The following is a 16,531-nucleotide window of genomic DNA, read 5'->3' on the forward strand; positions in this document are numbered from 1 at the left end:
AGAATTGGGTGCTGTGAAAAAGTAACAGGGACAGGTCTATTTTAGATAGGGCTGCCATCTCCCACTTAAGACGACAGCAGGTAGGTTAGGTCTGACACCAGATAAGTGATTAAGTGATGGCAGTGATGCCACGAACCTCCTAAGCTTGGGACTCTCGTTCCGCAGCTCCTCCTTTTGTACCCCACCTACTGAGCCCGAGATCCGCGCAGGCGCACTGACGTTTGCCATGGGGCCGACAGCTCTGGCGCAAGCGCCGATGGACTTAAGATGGCGGCGATGGCGGCTGTGGCGGCTGCAAGGGCGGTTTCTGTGGGCCCTGGGAGCCGGGTCCTGCATCAGACACTGCCTCTTGTAGTGATTCTCGGGGCCACAGGCACCGGCAAATCCACCCTGGCGTTGCAGCTAGGCCAGCGGCTTGGTGGTGAGATCGTCAGCGCTGACTCCATGCAGGTATGGCAGTGCGGCTGGCCCCGGGCGCCTGGGAACGCTGGAGGTCGCGTGTGGGCTCTGGCCGAGTGGACACCTACTTTGTCCCATGGTCATAGTAGGTGAACCCCGAGGGCTGTGAGGACGGAGGGGGTAGGTGAAGGGAACCCATAGTTACTGGCGCCCACCATATGCCAGATACAGTGCTGGATGTTTCTCTTCCTCTCATTAACTTCTCAGGACATTACTGTTTGGTAGGTACTGTTATTATCTCCATTTACGGATGAGGGAATTGGGACCTAGGGTGGTGAAACGACTTTCTCCGAGTCAGGTAGCGAATAAACGGAGGAGATGGTATTTGAACCTACAAGGTTGACATATTGTCGTCCAATAAATATCTTTTGAAGGATAATTGTTCCAGAGGTTTTGCTAGAACTCTAACCCTACCTAACCCAACGAGACCAGGATAAATTGGATACCACCTATGAGTTGTCTGCTCGGCGAGTGGGACAGGGTAGACAACAGACCTGGAATCTAGTCCTGAATCTGCCGTAGGCCACGTGACTTAGGATTAACAATGTCGTTATTTGGACATTATTTTATTTCTCTGTAAAATGGGGAAAATGTCACCTACCTCACAAAGCTATAGTGCTTACTAAATGATATCATGAGTGCTAGAATGAAGAACACGGTGGCCTGTCCTGAAGAAGGCCAAACATGTGATAAATGCTGGTTGAAGCTGAGCTTTTTAAGTCTATTGGCTGATCCAAGTTGAGGGGGCTTTGTCCTGTCTTTGAGATTGGAGGCCCAGAAGGGGTGTACTCATTGCATCTGGGAGCATTTGTGCTCTATTGAAAGTGGGTAACATTTTGGATAACTCTCTGGTGGAGAAATTACAACAGCTATTTGTTGAAGAGAATTTACAGTTATGAGTCTTCAGAGAGTAAATGAGATATTGGATATGAAATGCATCTGATGGGTACTCAGCAGGGAAGGGCAGTTCTTGCCCCTGGTGTACCCCATAGGCCTCCAGGCATGGTTTCTACCCTCATTGGTTCATTTGGGGTGACAAGACCATCAGCACACATAAAACAGCAGGGTAATTCAGAAAGCATTTATTTGCATCTTACTTTGTGCCAGTTTGGGGAGACAGTTTAGCTCAAATCCCAGCCTTGTCTTTTTCCAAGATAGGCAACTTCAGCCTAGCCTCTTTGTGCCTTTGTTTCTTCTTCTGTAAAGTAGGAAGGATAATATCAATAACCATAACATTATTATGATGATTAAATGAGATAAAGTATGTGAAGTTGTTAATACAACATATGGCACATAGTAAGAGCTAAAAATATGGTAGCTGCTATTCTCTGCAAGGCCCTCTTGGAGAGACAAAACCATAATCCCTATCCTTAAATGAGTTTTAGTCCAGCTAAACATGAAACAAGGCAGAGCTAATATGTGTTTGAACGGAGACATTAATGGTGCTTTGCAAGGTGGATGGGGTTAGGAGGAGAGAGACTACAGGTGCTAAATTTTATGATAAACTATTAAGTATTACAGACTTTCTGGGGAGAAATCAATGAAGGCGGGCATAGTCATGGAAAGCTCTTTGAAAAGGGGCTTGAAAAATAGGTCAAGTTTGGATAGGTAAGAAAGAAGAAAAGGCATGTCAAAGAAAGGAACATAAGTGAAGGTTTAGAAGGTGAAATGGGCGTAGTGTGTATGTAGGACGATGAAAGCAGACTGTTCAATAGCGAGGTATTATAGATATTATGGAGTGGGAGATGAGTAACATGATGCAGGCAGTGTGTAAGCAGCATTCATATGTCAACAGCATGCATGATGAATTTGGGGTGGGTGGGAGGTGCATACAAAGAAAAAATCCAAATACGGTGTCATAATAGATCTTTGGCCAATACTTGGGGACTTGAGTACTATGGTTTCCAGTAAGATGGAGTTAAACCGATAATATCTAAGGTCCATTCCAGTCTTTATGTTCTATAATTTCTATAATTCTGAGTTGATGTGGTGTTAGTGGGATGGAGAGGAAGAAAAAGATGTAATATTTTAATTATTTTTCTTTTTTTTTCTTTTTCCTTCTGTAAAAAGATGTAATATTTTGAAGGCAGTATCATGTTATAATATGAATTAATCACTGATTGGGGAAAGAAGAGAATAATTTCCACAATGTGATTCGGGAATCAGTTTGGGTGCCTGGGAGAGTGTGGTGAACCTGGAAGTCAGAAAGATCTTGCAGAGCACATGGGAGTGGCAAGAAGACATCAGAGAGGAAGTCTAGTTAGTGAATGTGTGGAAAATGCTACGGATGTGAACTCACTTCAGAACGCTTGTGCTTGTTCCCTCTCCCTGGTGGACCCTCTCCTTCTATATAACCACGTGGCTTGCGCCCTTTCTTCGTTCAGGTCTTTGCTCAGGTGTCACCTTATTGAGACCTTCTCTGACCCGCCCCCGCCTTGGTCCCTGTCAAGAAAGTGTTCTGAATAAATCATCTTAATTTTTCATCTATTAATATCTGTAAGTAAGTTAGCAGGTTCTTGCAATGAGAGTTGGATATAGCTATAGTTGGATATAGCTGTAGTAGCTATTACATTCTCAGAAGTGTTTCTTTACTCATAACTGTGTACCATAAGGTGAAGTTGCTCGAGGTCTTGCTCACTGTAAAATGGGCCACATCACTGGGACATTTTATGCCTCATTTAGTGTTGATGATATGGTAGATCCTTAATATTTGATGAACTATTTTATTAAAATGGCACATCTTAATTCATTCAGGTTCTTCCTGTGGTTTGAAGTAACTAGAATATGAGAATTCAATTTCTTTCATCCTTTGGATGCCACGAGGATTAATTAACATATGAAAAACTCGAAGAGTATTGAGCTTTCTGAACTGGCTATAGGTTGTGTTTAATTTTGATTATACCCTGGATATTCATAACATTTCTTTTTAATCCCTGTTGGAAAACTTTGATCTTTAATTTTACTTTTCAGCCCAAATAATGAAATAAAGTATCCATGTCCCATTCACTGTGCGTTAAGGAAATAGGCCCAAGGTCTTAGAGTAAGTAGCAGACCTGGAGTTGCACCTAGGTCTCTACTTTCCATGCCCAGTGCCTTATCCGCTACACAAAGCCATGCCCTTTAGATGAGGCAGGAGCTATGGGATTCAGTCATTAGAGTGGTTCTTAACTTGTATGGCACTCATCCTTCATACGAATGTGCTACATTTTGATCAGGATATAAAATGTATTTTAGGATTCATATTGTGAATCATAGCATGAATTTGTAGTGACGTCTGTCAAGTGGAGTGTTGAGCTGACTGGCAGCCACTTGATGGGTTGTAGGGTGATAAAATTTAATGTCAAGTTGGTACTAAAGACAGACAGTGTTTATTTGAACAAAGGAGAAATTTGGCCTTCTGGAGAGCCTACAGAGTAGTAAACTTCTTTGTTGTAACAGCCCCACAGACCAGAGGGTGACCAAATGGAAAGTGTGATAATTAGAAAGTTTTTTCAAGTTTCCAAATTGAGTTTTTAAAAATCAATATTTGCATTTTAATAATCCCTTTTGGTATGCTGCCAAGAATGTTGCATTCAGAATTGTACCGGTAACTCAAAAACTATTGTAAAACACTGCCTTAAATCTTAAATTATCTTGTACCTCATGCTTCTTTTGTCACCCCTTGTCCTACCTTAACTGTAGCATCATCCGAAGGCAACCCCTATAAGGGCCCTTGCTGTCAGGGGAAGTACTTATCTTTGTAAACATTGGATAAGTAAGTGTTTTAAGCTTCTTTAAAGTAAAACTATAATGGGATTTTTAAGGATAGTATGTCTAGAGTGATAATTTCTTCATGGAATGTGCTATGTATGCAGTGACTTGCTTCTAGAGCCACTTAGCATCTGAAGGTCCTGCCTGGCCTCTTGCTTCCCATTATTCTTATGTGCGGGATTTGTGGAGCAGGAAGACAGAACTACTTTCTGAGGGATCATTTGCTTAGGGTGTCCTGTTGGGCTCTACTGTGGATTTCTGCATGGCAGGTCTGACAAAAGTGAGAAACAACATTTGTGCTTAATTTTCTGAGTTTCCTAAACCCTGGTTGTTTCACAAATTTTTGAAAGAAATATTCTCATTTGATAGTGAGAGTCTGAATTCAAGGAGGACAGGTAATACAATCCCTGTTTTCCAGGATGGAAAAACTGAGGTACAGAAAGATTAAAGAGCAGTCTAGAGATCACACTACAAGACACTGGGAATTGGATCTGGGTCTACTAACTCATTTGTAGAGTCTGATATATTTCAGGAAGATGATACTGAAGGTCTTCTTTTCAGTCTGAGTCTTTATCTTGGCATGTAAATTCAAGGTACAATGCATCGCCTTCAGTGATGAGATGAAATATTGTACTGAGAAACTTGAAGGTACTTGCCAAACATGTACAATGACTGGCTGGAAATACAGACTACTAACTATATGCTAAGAGAAAATAAACAAAGTGTTCTGTTTGGGTTTATAGAGAGGAAGTATCTCTAATGCCTCAATTCTTCAAGTCCTCTGGAGAAGCAGTAGTCATACACAGAGGCACAGTTCCCTTTGTGTTTGCTTAAATCTACAAGAGGAGAAGCAAATGATTTTTGGCAGTCTGACTAGTAGGCAGGGTATGTGTCATCTAACAGATGTGGACTCTGTGTTCTTTTTGTTTGCTTTGGGACATAATTTAGGAGCAGTGTTTTATACCAAAGGATGGACTGTCTGATAGTGCTCAAGGGAGATCTGGGATGCATGGGGGAGGGGTACGAAAGGAGAGATGCGATGGTGCATCACAGTGGTCTAATAGAAGTGCAATAAAAGGCAGGAAGACCTGTTAACCTGTTAACTGGGAGAGGTGGGGCCAATCTGGAGGCGATTTGCCACAACTGACAGAGGGAATCTTTTAAAAGGACTGAGCCTGACAAGAGGCTAAGAAGGAAATCTCGAATTTTTTGACTCATCTAACATCTGATGAGTTTATAAGTCCCTTGGTTTTCCTTTGGCTATAGTGGGTGTTTTGTTTGTTTGTTTGTTTGTTTTTTTAAGACAGAGTCTCACTCTGCCAGCCTGGGTAGAATGCAGTGGCATCATCATAGGTCATTGCAACCTCAAACTCCTGGGCTCAAGTGATGCTCCTGCCTCAGCCTCCCGAGTAGTTGGGACTACAGGCCCATGTCACCATGCCTGGCTAATTTTTCCTATTTTTGGTAGACATAGCATCTTGCTCTTGCTCAGGCTGGTGTCAAATTCCTGAGCTCAAGTAATCCTCCCACCTTTGCCTCCCAGAGTGCTAGGATTACAGGCGTGAGCCACCGTGCCTGGCCTCCTTTGGGTACAGTTTGAAGCTGGGTAGGTTGTACATATATGGTCACTTTTTTGCAGCTACAGGGAGAACTTTGATGTCAAACCTTCTCTATTACATAAGGAAGGAGAAGTGACTACTGGCCAGTTGGGAAATCAAAGGAGAGCACAAATGAGGCTTGCAGATTCAGATTCATGAGAGTGAGGTGCTGCCCTCATGCTTCAGTGCCTGGGGCAGGGTGTTGAAGCAGCTATACTTCAAAAAGAAGTATTTGAGGGGTAAAAGTTACTCGTAGTGTATAGGAATTCACATATGTGCTCCAGTGTGACTGAATGGAGTTGGTTTTGATTTCTTGTGTAGTTTGTTGGATTCCTTAGATAAATTTGATCAGACCAGGATCCTGTTTACCTCCTTGCTAACCTTTGGGGCTCTGCTTCTGAACAGCAGCCTCACTGCTCCACCCTCCTTGTGGCAGCCAGAGTTTAAGCCCTCACCACTGCACCATACATGATGATGATGATATTACTACTTACTGAAAATAAAAACAAGAATAATATATATGCCAGGCTGTCTAAAAAGTTTGACATATATTATCTCATTTAATATTCTCAATGTTCTCACCACAGCCTTCCCCCACCCCTATTCAGAGACAGGGTCTTGCTCTGTTGCCCAGGCTGGAGTGCAGTGGTGTAATCATAGCTCACTGTAACCCTGAACTCCTGGGCTTAAGTAATCCTCCTTCCTCAGCCTCTCAAGTAGCTGGGACTCTAGGCACATGCCATCACACCCAACTAATTTTTTGAATTGTTTTTGTAAAGACGAGGTCTCACTCTGTTGCCCAGGCTGGTCTCAAACTCCTAGCCTCAAGCAATCTCCTGCCTTGCCCTCCCAAAGTGCTGAGATTACAGGCGTGAGCCACTGCACCTGGCCACTTACAACCTTTTGAGGTACAGCCTATTATTATCTCATCCCCACCAAAAATTACCTTCTTCAACTCTGATCTCCATGCTATTCTGTATTTTCCCCTCTAGTTTCTCCTATTTATTTATCCATTCATCCTCCATCCCATTATTTATCTTTGTACCACTGTGTACACTTTATCAGGCAGAAAAGAGGGAAGAATAATGTTCTTGAGAAAAGAACAGCATGAGCAAAGACAAGAGTAAAAGTGCATGGTATGTTTTCAAGGAATGCCCAGCAACCATCTGGCGTAGGAGGTGAAATTAAAAATGTAGACCATGGGAACAAATTATTGAGCCCCTTGAAAGCATATTATGATGTTTGGGGTTTTAAACAGGGAAGTAGTAGTAAATCTATTTCATGGGGTAACTGATGTCTGGGTGGAGAATGGGTTAGAGAGGGAAAAACAGTTTAGGGTTCTGTTACATTAACCTGGGGGAGAAGTGTTGGAGCTTGGCTGAGGAAAAGAGGTAATAACCATTTTGACATTTTGGAAACAGAACCAATAGGATTTTGGTTATTGAATTGGAAGCATTATGAAAAAGAAAAATATGAGAACAAAGCCTTTTTGTGTTTAGAAAAAATGAGACATGCTTATTGAAAAGAAATCCAAATAACACTAAAGAGTTCAAAGAAAACATAACCATAATCTTAACATCTGGGGGCAACCATTTTTAATATTTTGGTGCACGTGCTTCCAGACATTTGTCTGTGTATTTATGCACATGTATATATGTTTTTATGCTAATAAACTCATATAGTACATGCTGTTCTGTATTCTTTTTTTCCCTCTTAACAATATGTTAAGGATATTGTTATTTGTTACTATATAACTCTTCATAAGTTGTCTCAGCCTGGGGCAATTGTCTCGCAGGAACATATGGCGATCTCTGGAGATATTTTTGGTTATAGTAACTAGGGAGATGGGTTCCTGGCGTCTAGTGGGTAGAGGCCAGAGACATTGCTAAACATTCTAGTAGGCATAAGATAGCCCTCAACAACAAAGAATTATCTGGACCGAAATATCAATAGTACTGAGGTTGAGAGACTCCGTTCTACATTATTATTATTTTAAATTTTGGAGTAGTTGTAGATTTACACAAGAATTTCAAAGATAGTACAGAGAATTCCTGTATACCCTTCATCCATTTTGTCCTAATATTAACCTCTTACATCATCATGGTACATTTATGAAAACTAAGAAATTGACATAGGTACAATACTATTAATATTAACTAAACCATAGACTTGGATTTCACCAGTTTTTTCACTAATGTCCCTTTTTTGTTTCAGGATCCAATTTAGGATACCATATTGCATTTAGTCATCATGTACTCTTTGTCTCCTCCACTCTGTGACAGTTTTTTAGTCTTTCTTTTTCTTTCGTGACCTTGATACTTTTGAAGAGTACTTGTCAATTCTTTTATAGATGCCCTTGAGTTTGGGTTTTGTTTTCTCATGATTAGACTGGCATTATGGATTTTGGGAGAGCATACCACTGAAGTGGGTTACCCTTCTCTGTGCATCCTGTCAGGTTGTGATATCAACCTGATATCAGCATGGTTTATCATTGTTAACATAGGTCATTTGGTTAAGGTATGTCTGTCAGATTTCTCTACTATTAAAGTCACGATTTTTCCCTTTCCATATTGTTTTCCCTTTTCATTTCCACAATATAAGAATATCCAGTCATATTTGTTAGAAATGAGTTGCCAAGTCTGGCCCCGACTGAATAGAAGGAGAATTAAGCTCTACCTCCTAGAGGGAAGAATATCAAAGAATTGCCGATATGTTAAAAACATCACAGTAATTAATAAATATTTTAGAGGAGATACTTTGAGGCTATTCAGATATCCTGTTTCTCCTTAAAGTTTAACCCACTAATTTTAGCATTCATCAGTGAATTTTTCCTGCTGCAGTTGCTGTGGTAATTTCCTTTATTCCTTCTACTTTATTTATTTATTTATTTATTTTTGAGGCAGGTCTCGCTCTGTTTCCCAGGCTGAGTGCAGTGGCGTCATCATAGCTCACTGCAACCTCAAACTCCTGGGCTCAAGCCATCCTCGTGCCTCAGCCTCTGCAGGAGCTGGGACTACAGGTGCATGCCGCTGCACCCAGATAATTTTTCTATTTTCCATAGAAATGGGGTCTCGCTCTTGTTCAGGCTGGTCTCGAACTTCAAGCAATCCTCCCACCTCAGCCTCCCAGAATGCTAGAATTATAGGCATGAGTCACTGTGCCCAGCCCCTTCGACATTTATTAATGGAAATTCTACAAATATTGTCCCTTCTCCCCCATTTATTTTTACCGTTTACTTAACATCATTATGGATATTTAGTTTATTCTTTGGGTTTATAATCCAGTACTACATTATTTATTCTGTTGCTTAAATTGTTCCAACTCTGGATATTGGGTACTCTTACATAGACTCTTGTGTACTTTGACATGCCTCCAACTTTGTGTATGTGTGTGTGTTTGTGTTTAGTATATCTTTTACTTTCTGGAACTACAAGATGCTTCTAGTGATCTAGTCCCTCTCAATGGAAAGAGTTAGGAAATACTATGTACATATACTAATCTATGTATACACACATATCTATATTTCTGTATCCATTTGTGTGTGTGCGTGTATGCAGGAGTTCATACTCTGCATCTCTCTGGCTTTAATCCAGCACCACAGGGTTCTTTCTAGTCTCTCCCTACTCCTGCCCCTCACCTCCCTTGCTTACTTGTGACTTCTTTCTCTGAGAGTTAAGAAATCTGGCTGTCATTGTCTATAGTATATTTGCTTATTTGTGTAACCTGTAAAGTAGTTTCAGTAGTTTCTCCTGTGAGAAACAAATATACCAAATAGAGTACAATGTTTGTGTACAGTTTTTTTTTGTTTGGTTTTAGCCTTCCAGGATCCAGTAATGACATTGTTTTACAAAGTTACTTGGGTCAGCTCCTCCCCCACCCCCCCATTTCCCACAGTGAGGTTACGTCAGATGGTTGTAATACAGTTAGATTCATTTGTTGCAGTCTATCCTGTGTTCCCCAGACATTCTGGTTATTTCTTTAAATTTGTGTACAGCAAAGTACACTTTTTGTGGTATACAGTTTTGTGGGTTTTTTTTTTTTTTTTTTGAGACAGAGTCTCATTCTGTTGCCCTGGCTAGAGTGCCGTGGCATTAGCCTAGCTCACAGCAACCTCAAACTCCTGGGCTCAAGTGATCCTCCTGCCTCAGCCTCCCGAGTAGCTGGGATTACAGGCATGCACCACCATACCTGCCTAGTTTTTTCTATATATTTTTAGTTGTCTGATTAATTTCTTTCTATTTTTAGCAGAAACGGGGTCTCGCTCTTGCTTAGGCTGGTCTCGAACTCCTGAGCTCAAACAATCCGCCCGCCTCGGCCTCCCAGAGTGCTAGGATTACAGGCGTGAGCCACCGCGCCCGGCCAGTTTTGTGAGTTTTGACAAATGCATAGAGTCAGGTGTCCACCATCACAGTACCATACCAAATAGTTCCATTGCCCTAAAAATTCTATGTGGCCTCTTTGTAGTCAACCCCTCTCTGTCCCCTAACCTCTGGCAATAACTTACCTGTTTTTTTTATCTCTATAGTGTTAACCTTTTCCAGAATATCAAAAAATGGAATCATACAATATGTAGCCCTTGGCGTTTGGCTTTTTTCAGTTTGCAAAATGTTTTTAAGATTCTTCCATGTTGTTGCGTGAGTCCATTACTCTTTATTGCTGAGTATTATTCCATTGTATGGATGTACCATAGTTTGTCCATTCACCTATTAAAGGACATCTGGGTTTCTAGTTTTTGGTGATTATAAAGAAAGCTATGGTAAACATTCACATACAGGTTTTTGTGTGAACTTAAGTTTTCACTCATTTCATTTGGATGAATACCTAGGAGTGGGATTACTGGATTGTGTGGTAACTTTGTGGTTTAACTTTATAGGAAACTACCAAACCGTTTTCTAAAGTGGCTATGCCATTTTGCATTCCCACCAGCAATGGACAAGAATTTCTGTTCCTCCATATTCTTTCTAGCATTTGGTATTGTCAGTTTAAAAAAAAATTTAGCAATTCTAATAGGTGTGTACTGGTATCTCATTGTGGTTAATTTACATTTCCCTAAAGACTAAGGATGTTGAGCTTTTCATATGCTTATTTGCCATCTGTATATTTTTGGGAAGTGTCTGTCAGATCTTTTGCCCATGGGTGGGGTTGGGTTGTTTCTTTTCTTGTTGAATTTTAAGGGTTCTTTATATATTCTGGATACAAATCCTTTACCAGATAAGTTATTTGCAAAGAATTTTCTCACAGTCTGTGGTTTATTTTTTCATTCTCTCCACAGTGTCTTTCATAGAGCAGATGTTCTAAATTTTTGTAATGGCTAATTTATCTATCTACCACCTCTGTCTAGTTGAAAAACATTTTCATCTCCCCCAAAAGAAAAGCCATACCTACTAAGCATTACTCCCCATTTCCCCTTCTCCCTGGCCCCTGGCAACCACCAGTCTGCTTTCTGTCTCTATAGATTTACCCATTCTGGGTATTTCATATAAATGGAATCGTACAATATATGACCTTTTGTATCTGACTTCTTTCACTTACATTAGTTGTAGCATGTATTGGTGCTTCATTCCTTAGAATAATATCTCATCGTATGTATATACTATAGTTTGTTTATCTGTTGGTGGGCGTTAGCACTTTTAGGCTATTGTAAATAGTGCTGCTGTGAACACATGTGTACATGTATTGGTTCTAGTATCTGTTTTCAATTGTTGCAGGTATGTACCTAGGAGTAGAATTGCAGGATCATATGATAATTCTGTGTTTAACTATTTGAGGAACTTCCACACTGTTTTTCACAGTGGCTGTAGCATTCTACATTCCTGCCAACACTGTACAGGGGGGTACCAATTTCTCTATGTCTTCTCCAACAGTTGTTATTTTCCATTTTTTTTAAAATTATAGCCATCCTAATGGGTATGAAAGTGGTATTTCACTGTAGTTTTGATTTGTATTTCCCAATGACTAATGATGTTGAACATTTTCTAGTGTATTCGTTGGCCATTTGTATCTTCTCTGGAGAAATATCTATTCAAGTCCTTTGCTCATTTTATTTTTTTTTTATTTATTCATTTATTTTGGGGGGACAGGGTCTCACTCTGTCGCTCAGGCTGGAGTACAGTGTATGATCATATAGCTCACTGCAGCCTCAAACTCCTGGGCTCAAGTGATCCTTCTTCCTCAGCCTCCCGCCTCAGATGGGACTACAGGGGCACCACCATGCCCAGCTAACCTTTGCTCATTTTTAAATTGGGTTGTTTGGCCGGGCGCGGTGGCTCACGCCTGTAATCCTAGCACTCTGGGAGGCCAAGGCGGGTGGATTGTTTGACCTCAGGAGTTCGAGACCAGCCTGAGCAAGAGCGAGACCCTGTCTCTACTAAAAATAGAAAGAAATTAGTCAGACAGCTAAAAATATATAGAAAAAATTAGGCAGGTATGGTGGCGCATGCCTGTTGTCCCAGCTACTCGGGAGGCTGAGGCAGGAGGATCGCTTGAGCCCAGGAGTTTGAGGTTGCTGGAGGCATGATGATGCCACTGCACTCTAGCCTGAACAACAGAGCGAGGCTCTGTCTCAAATAAATAAATAAATAAATAAATTGGGTTGTTTGTCTTTTTATTGTGGAGTTGCACACCTTACATTTTGATACATATTGCCATACTACTTTCTAGAAAGTTTATACTATTAATAGTAGTATGTCTATTTTCCTTCACACTTGCAATTCTTTGTTACCCATCTTTTTCATTCTTATCAGTCTGGTAAACAAGAATGGAGTTCATTTTAATTTCATTTCTTTGTGAGGCTAATTGTCTTTTCAAGGTTGTATTGGCCATTTTTTTTTTCTTTTTTGAATTTTTTGTTTGTTGTGCTCATTTATATAATGCCTTTCAATTTTGTGTTTATTGATTTGTCAGAGCTTTTTGTGTATTGCGGATTTTAACCTTCTGTACAGTCTCATGTATTGGAAGTATGTTTTCAGCTGGTCATTTATTTTTTGACTTATGATTTTGGGGGGGGCATGCAGAGATTTAAAATTTGTATATTCTTGTATACTTTTTTAGGAGTACATGTTAGTTTTAACACTCTTTTTAGAAAGAGTCCATGTCTGAAGTTTATAATCTTTTGAGTTGTTGGAACTTACAGAGCTGAATAAAAAATGTCATTGATTGTTTAGTGTAAATGAACACATACCCAGGGCTTTCTTGCCTTCTTCTTTTATTTTTTATTTTCTTTATCAAAAGACAATTGAAGCATTTTTTTTTTTCTGCTTTCTTGCCTTCATTGGGCCTGTTCCTCTTCCCTTGGAGTTCCCTACACTTATGTGTGGGTAATTGCAGATTAACCGTGGGGTTCTGCATTGTCCAGGCTTACACAGGTGTGGATATGTTTGGTTAGCTACCCAATCATTTTCTGCTCTTGCTCTCTCTCTCTCTCTCTCTCTCTTTTTTGGGTTTACATCTTAACTGCCAAACACAGTCCTTGTAACAATGGTTCTCAACCCAGGCTGCACATAGAATCACCTGGAAAGCATTAAAAAAATACTGATGCCTGGACTTATAGTGGTCAGTAAATATCTGTTGATTAGAATTAGATGATTTATTAATACCTAACTCTTCAGATGCCAGTATTCTCTCCTAATTCACAGTCTGTCTTTAAAGTCTCCATTTGGCCTGTTAGGCAGTTTTATTTATTGGGAAAACTGGGTTTTTTAGTCCCAGCTCTACCACTAACGCACTGTACATGTAAACTTGAACAAGTCACTGACTTTCTCTAGGGCTTAGTTTTCTCTTTGAATATATTAGAGAGGGGAAACACATTGGATTAGATCAAGGATTGGCAGATTTTTGCAGGTAAGAGCCAGATAGGCTTTGTGGGTCGTACATTGTCTGTCTTGGTGTCTGAAGCCCCTTTCAGGTCTAGCATTTTGTGGTTCTTTTCTTTCAAACCCTAGCCAGGGATCTTACCTCAAAGAGCCAAGGAAAATCTTGTTTAGCCACTGCCAATTAAGTATAGATAATGTCAGGCACTTATGTAGTACTCATCATCTGCCTCTCAATATTCTAAACATTTTACCTATATTAACTCTAATCCTCAGAATAACCTAAGGAGGAGTGTAGGTGTTCTTATCATCCACGTTGTACACATGAGGAAAGCTGAAACAAAGAAAAATTAAATCCTTAAATAACCTGCCAAATGATGGCTACAACTGGGTGGTAGAGCCAAAATTTGAACTCAGATAGTCTGGCTCTTTTATACTATATTGCCTCTCCCTAACTTAGACATACAGCTCTAAATACTGGAGCACCTCAGCTATCATAGGTATCCTAAGGTAAAATATCCCTGAAACCATCAAAGATGGGTCAATCTTGAGGCTGTAAAGATGGCCAAAGAGTAAAAACTTTGTTATGAACTTTATTTATTTTCTGTCTCTTCTTCTTCTTCTTCTTTTTTTTTTTTAAAGACAGGGTCTTGCTCTGTTGCCCAGGCTGGAGTGCAGTGATGTGATCATAGCTCACTACAGCCTGAAACCCCTGGGCTTAAGCAAACCTCCTGCCTAAGCCTCCCAAGTAGCTGGGACTACAGGTGCATGCCACCACACCTAGCTAATTTTTCTTGTTTTCTTTTGCAGAGACAGGGTCTTGCTATGTTACTCAGGCTGGTCTCAAACTGCTGGCCTCAAGTGATCCCACCATCTTGGTCTCCCAAAGTGCTGGGATTACAGGCATGAGCCACAGTGCCTGCCTGTTTTCTCAAATGAGCCCTTTGTTTCCATCTCAGCTTTATAGTCACATGGCATTGTCTGTGTATGTATTTCTAGCTTTCTCTCATGCTTATTCTTAAGAACCTTGAAGGGGTTCAGTGTGTGGTAGGTTGTCTTCTCAAGTTTCTGGAATTTAATTTCACCTCTGTAGGAATTCATTACTTAAAGCAAGCAAATAGACCAGAGTCAAATGGGGATAAAAATTCTACCAGTAAGAGGCAACAGAAACAGCTTGGGTTATAGACAGAGCATCCAGGCTTTAGTTCTGTCTCTGCTTCCAGCTAGTTATATGGCCAGGGAGCTCTCTGAGCCTCAGTATTCTCAAATATAAAGTTTCAGGTGATTGGACTGGATGATCTCTGGAATTTCATTATATCCATGCTTCTCTAGTGTTTGTAGGTGCACTTCCAAGTAGGCATTGCAGAGGCTCTGTGTGGCAAAGTTTCTCATGTTTTAACTTAAAAGTATATGCCAATTTTGCATTTTCTGCCCTAATCAATCTATATTTATTGAGATGTAAAAATATTTCAGAATTTTTTACCATGTAGTAAGATTGATGCTCCAAAAGAATGCATCACATACATATTATGCACTTCTCAGTTAGAAAAGTATGGCCTTTTATGATTCTAGTCTCTATTCCCCTAAGGTGAGACAGCCTTAGGAAAAATAAAAGCCATAATCTGCAGTATAAATTCCAAACCACCAGTCTCACCAGACTGACTGAACAGATCAGACACAGGTTCTCTTGCTTTCTGAGCATCTTAATCTGTCCAATTTATTCAGCATGTCTATATTTGCATTTGTGCCAAAGTTAAAAGGAATAATTGCCATGGTGTTTCTGCAGCTGATTCATTATTTCTAACCTAGTAACATTGTAAGTTAAAAAAAAAAAAAAGTTATCCTTTATATTAGGAAAGTAAAGTTAGCTTAGAGATTGACCTTTCCCCTACTCCCAGGATCTCTTCAGTTGAATTTGATTAAAGGAAAATCAACTTTCTGGTGAGTGTCAACATCCTTTAAAAAGATAATTTTTCCTTTCATGCACCTGTGCCAAAACTGTCTTTCTTTCTAAAGTTTGGACTGTCAGAACTAGAAGCAATGTTAGATGTGAGAAACTTGAGGTTCCAGTGGAGAAAGGGGCTTCCTAAAGTTACAAATCTGATTTGTATAGAACAGGGTTTAACGATATAGTGGAAATAGAACACTGACCATGAAGTCCGAAGACATGGATTCAAAGTTTGTTTCTGCCACTAACTAGCTGTGTGATTTTGGGCAGGTTACCTAATGTATCTGAGTTCCAGTTTCCTCATTGCTAAGAGGAGAACAAAATAACTTCGTAGGATGTGAAGCCCTTAACATAGAGTCTAGAATTCTGTACTTCACACATAGAATATTCATTGAGTATTTTCCATGTGTTAGGTGCTGTGCTAGATGCTGGCTATCTCATGGGAGAGAGTCTGGTTGAGCATGAAGTTTTCACTTGATGCAGTGGCAGTGGGAAATGTGAGGATGGTGAACTTTGAGGTAATTTTAGGACCTGCCATGGACAGAAATTGAGACAGGCAGATGGGAAATGTGAGGAGAGAGACAAGACAGACTGGAGCACTTCAGGTTTTTGGTTTGATTATCTAGGTCAGCGATCCCCAACCTTTTTGGCACCAGGGACCAGTTTCATGGAAGACAGTTTTTCCAAGGACTGGGAGGCGTCAGGGCCATAGCTCAGGCGGTGATACAAGGGATGGGAAGAGGCTGTAAATCTGGTCTGCGGCCCAGGGACTGGGGACTGCAGATCTAGGTGTTTCATCCAAATGTGGCTGAGAAGATAATTAGTTAAGTTTTGGTACCTGTTTGGGGGGTGGTGATGATGATGATGATGATGATAGCTAGCTAGCTAACATTTATTGACTGCTTTGTAGAAGGCCCTATTCCATATTCTTTGCATGTATTAATCACTTAATCATAACACTAGCCCTT

At 40.4% G+C, this 16,531-nt stretch overlaps 1 protein-coding gene across 1 annotated transcript in view; it reads left to right on the forward strand.

Annotated features, from left to right (window-relative positions):
- The first annotated feature begins 269 nt into the window (after positions 1–269).
- The window catches only part of TRIT1 (tRNA isopentenyltransferase 1), a 41,632-nt gene continuing 25,370 nt past the window's right edge, over positions 270–16,531 (forward strand). The window contains exon 1 of the mRNA XM_012646777.1: positions 270–450. Coding sequence (XP_012502231.1) covers positions 277–450 — 174 coding nt within the window. The 5' untranslated portion in view covers positions 270–276. The remainder of the gene's footprint in view (positions 451–16,531) is intronic.

This window comes from Propithecus coquereli, unplaced genomic scaffold (assembly GCF_000956105.1).
Source record: "Propithecus coquereli isolate 6110/MARCELLA unplaced genomic scaffold, Pcoq_1.0 Scaffold249, whole genome shotgun sequence".
Taxonomy (NCBI): Eukaryota; Metazoa; Chordata; class Mammalia; order Primates; family Indriidae; genus Propithecus; species Propithecus coquereli.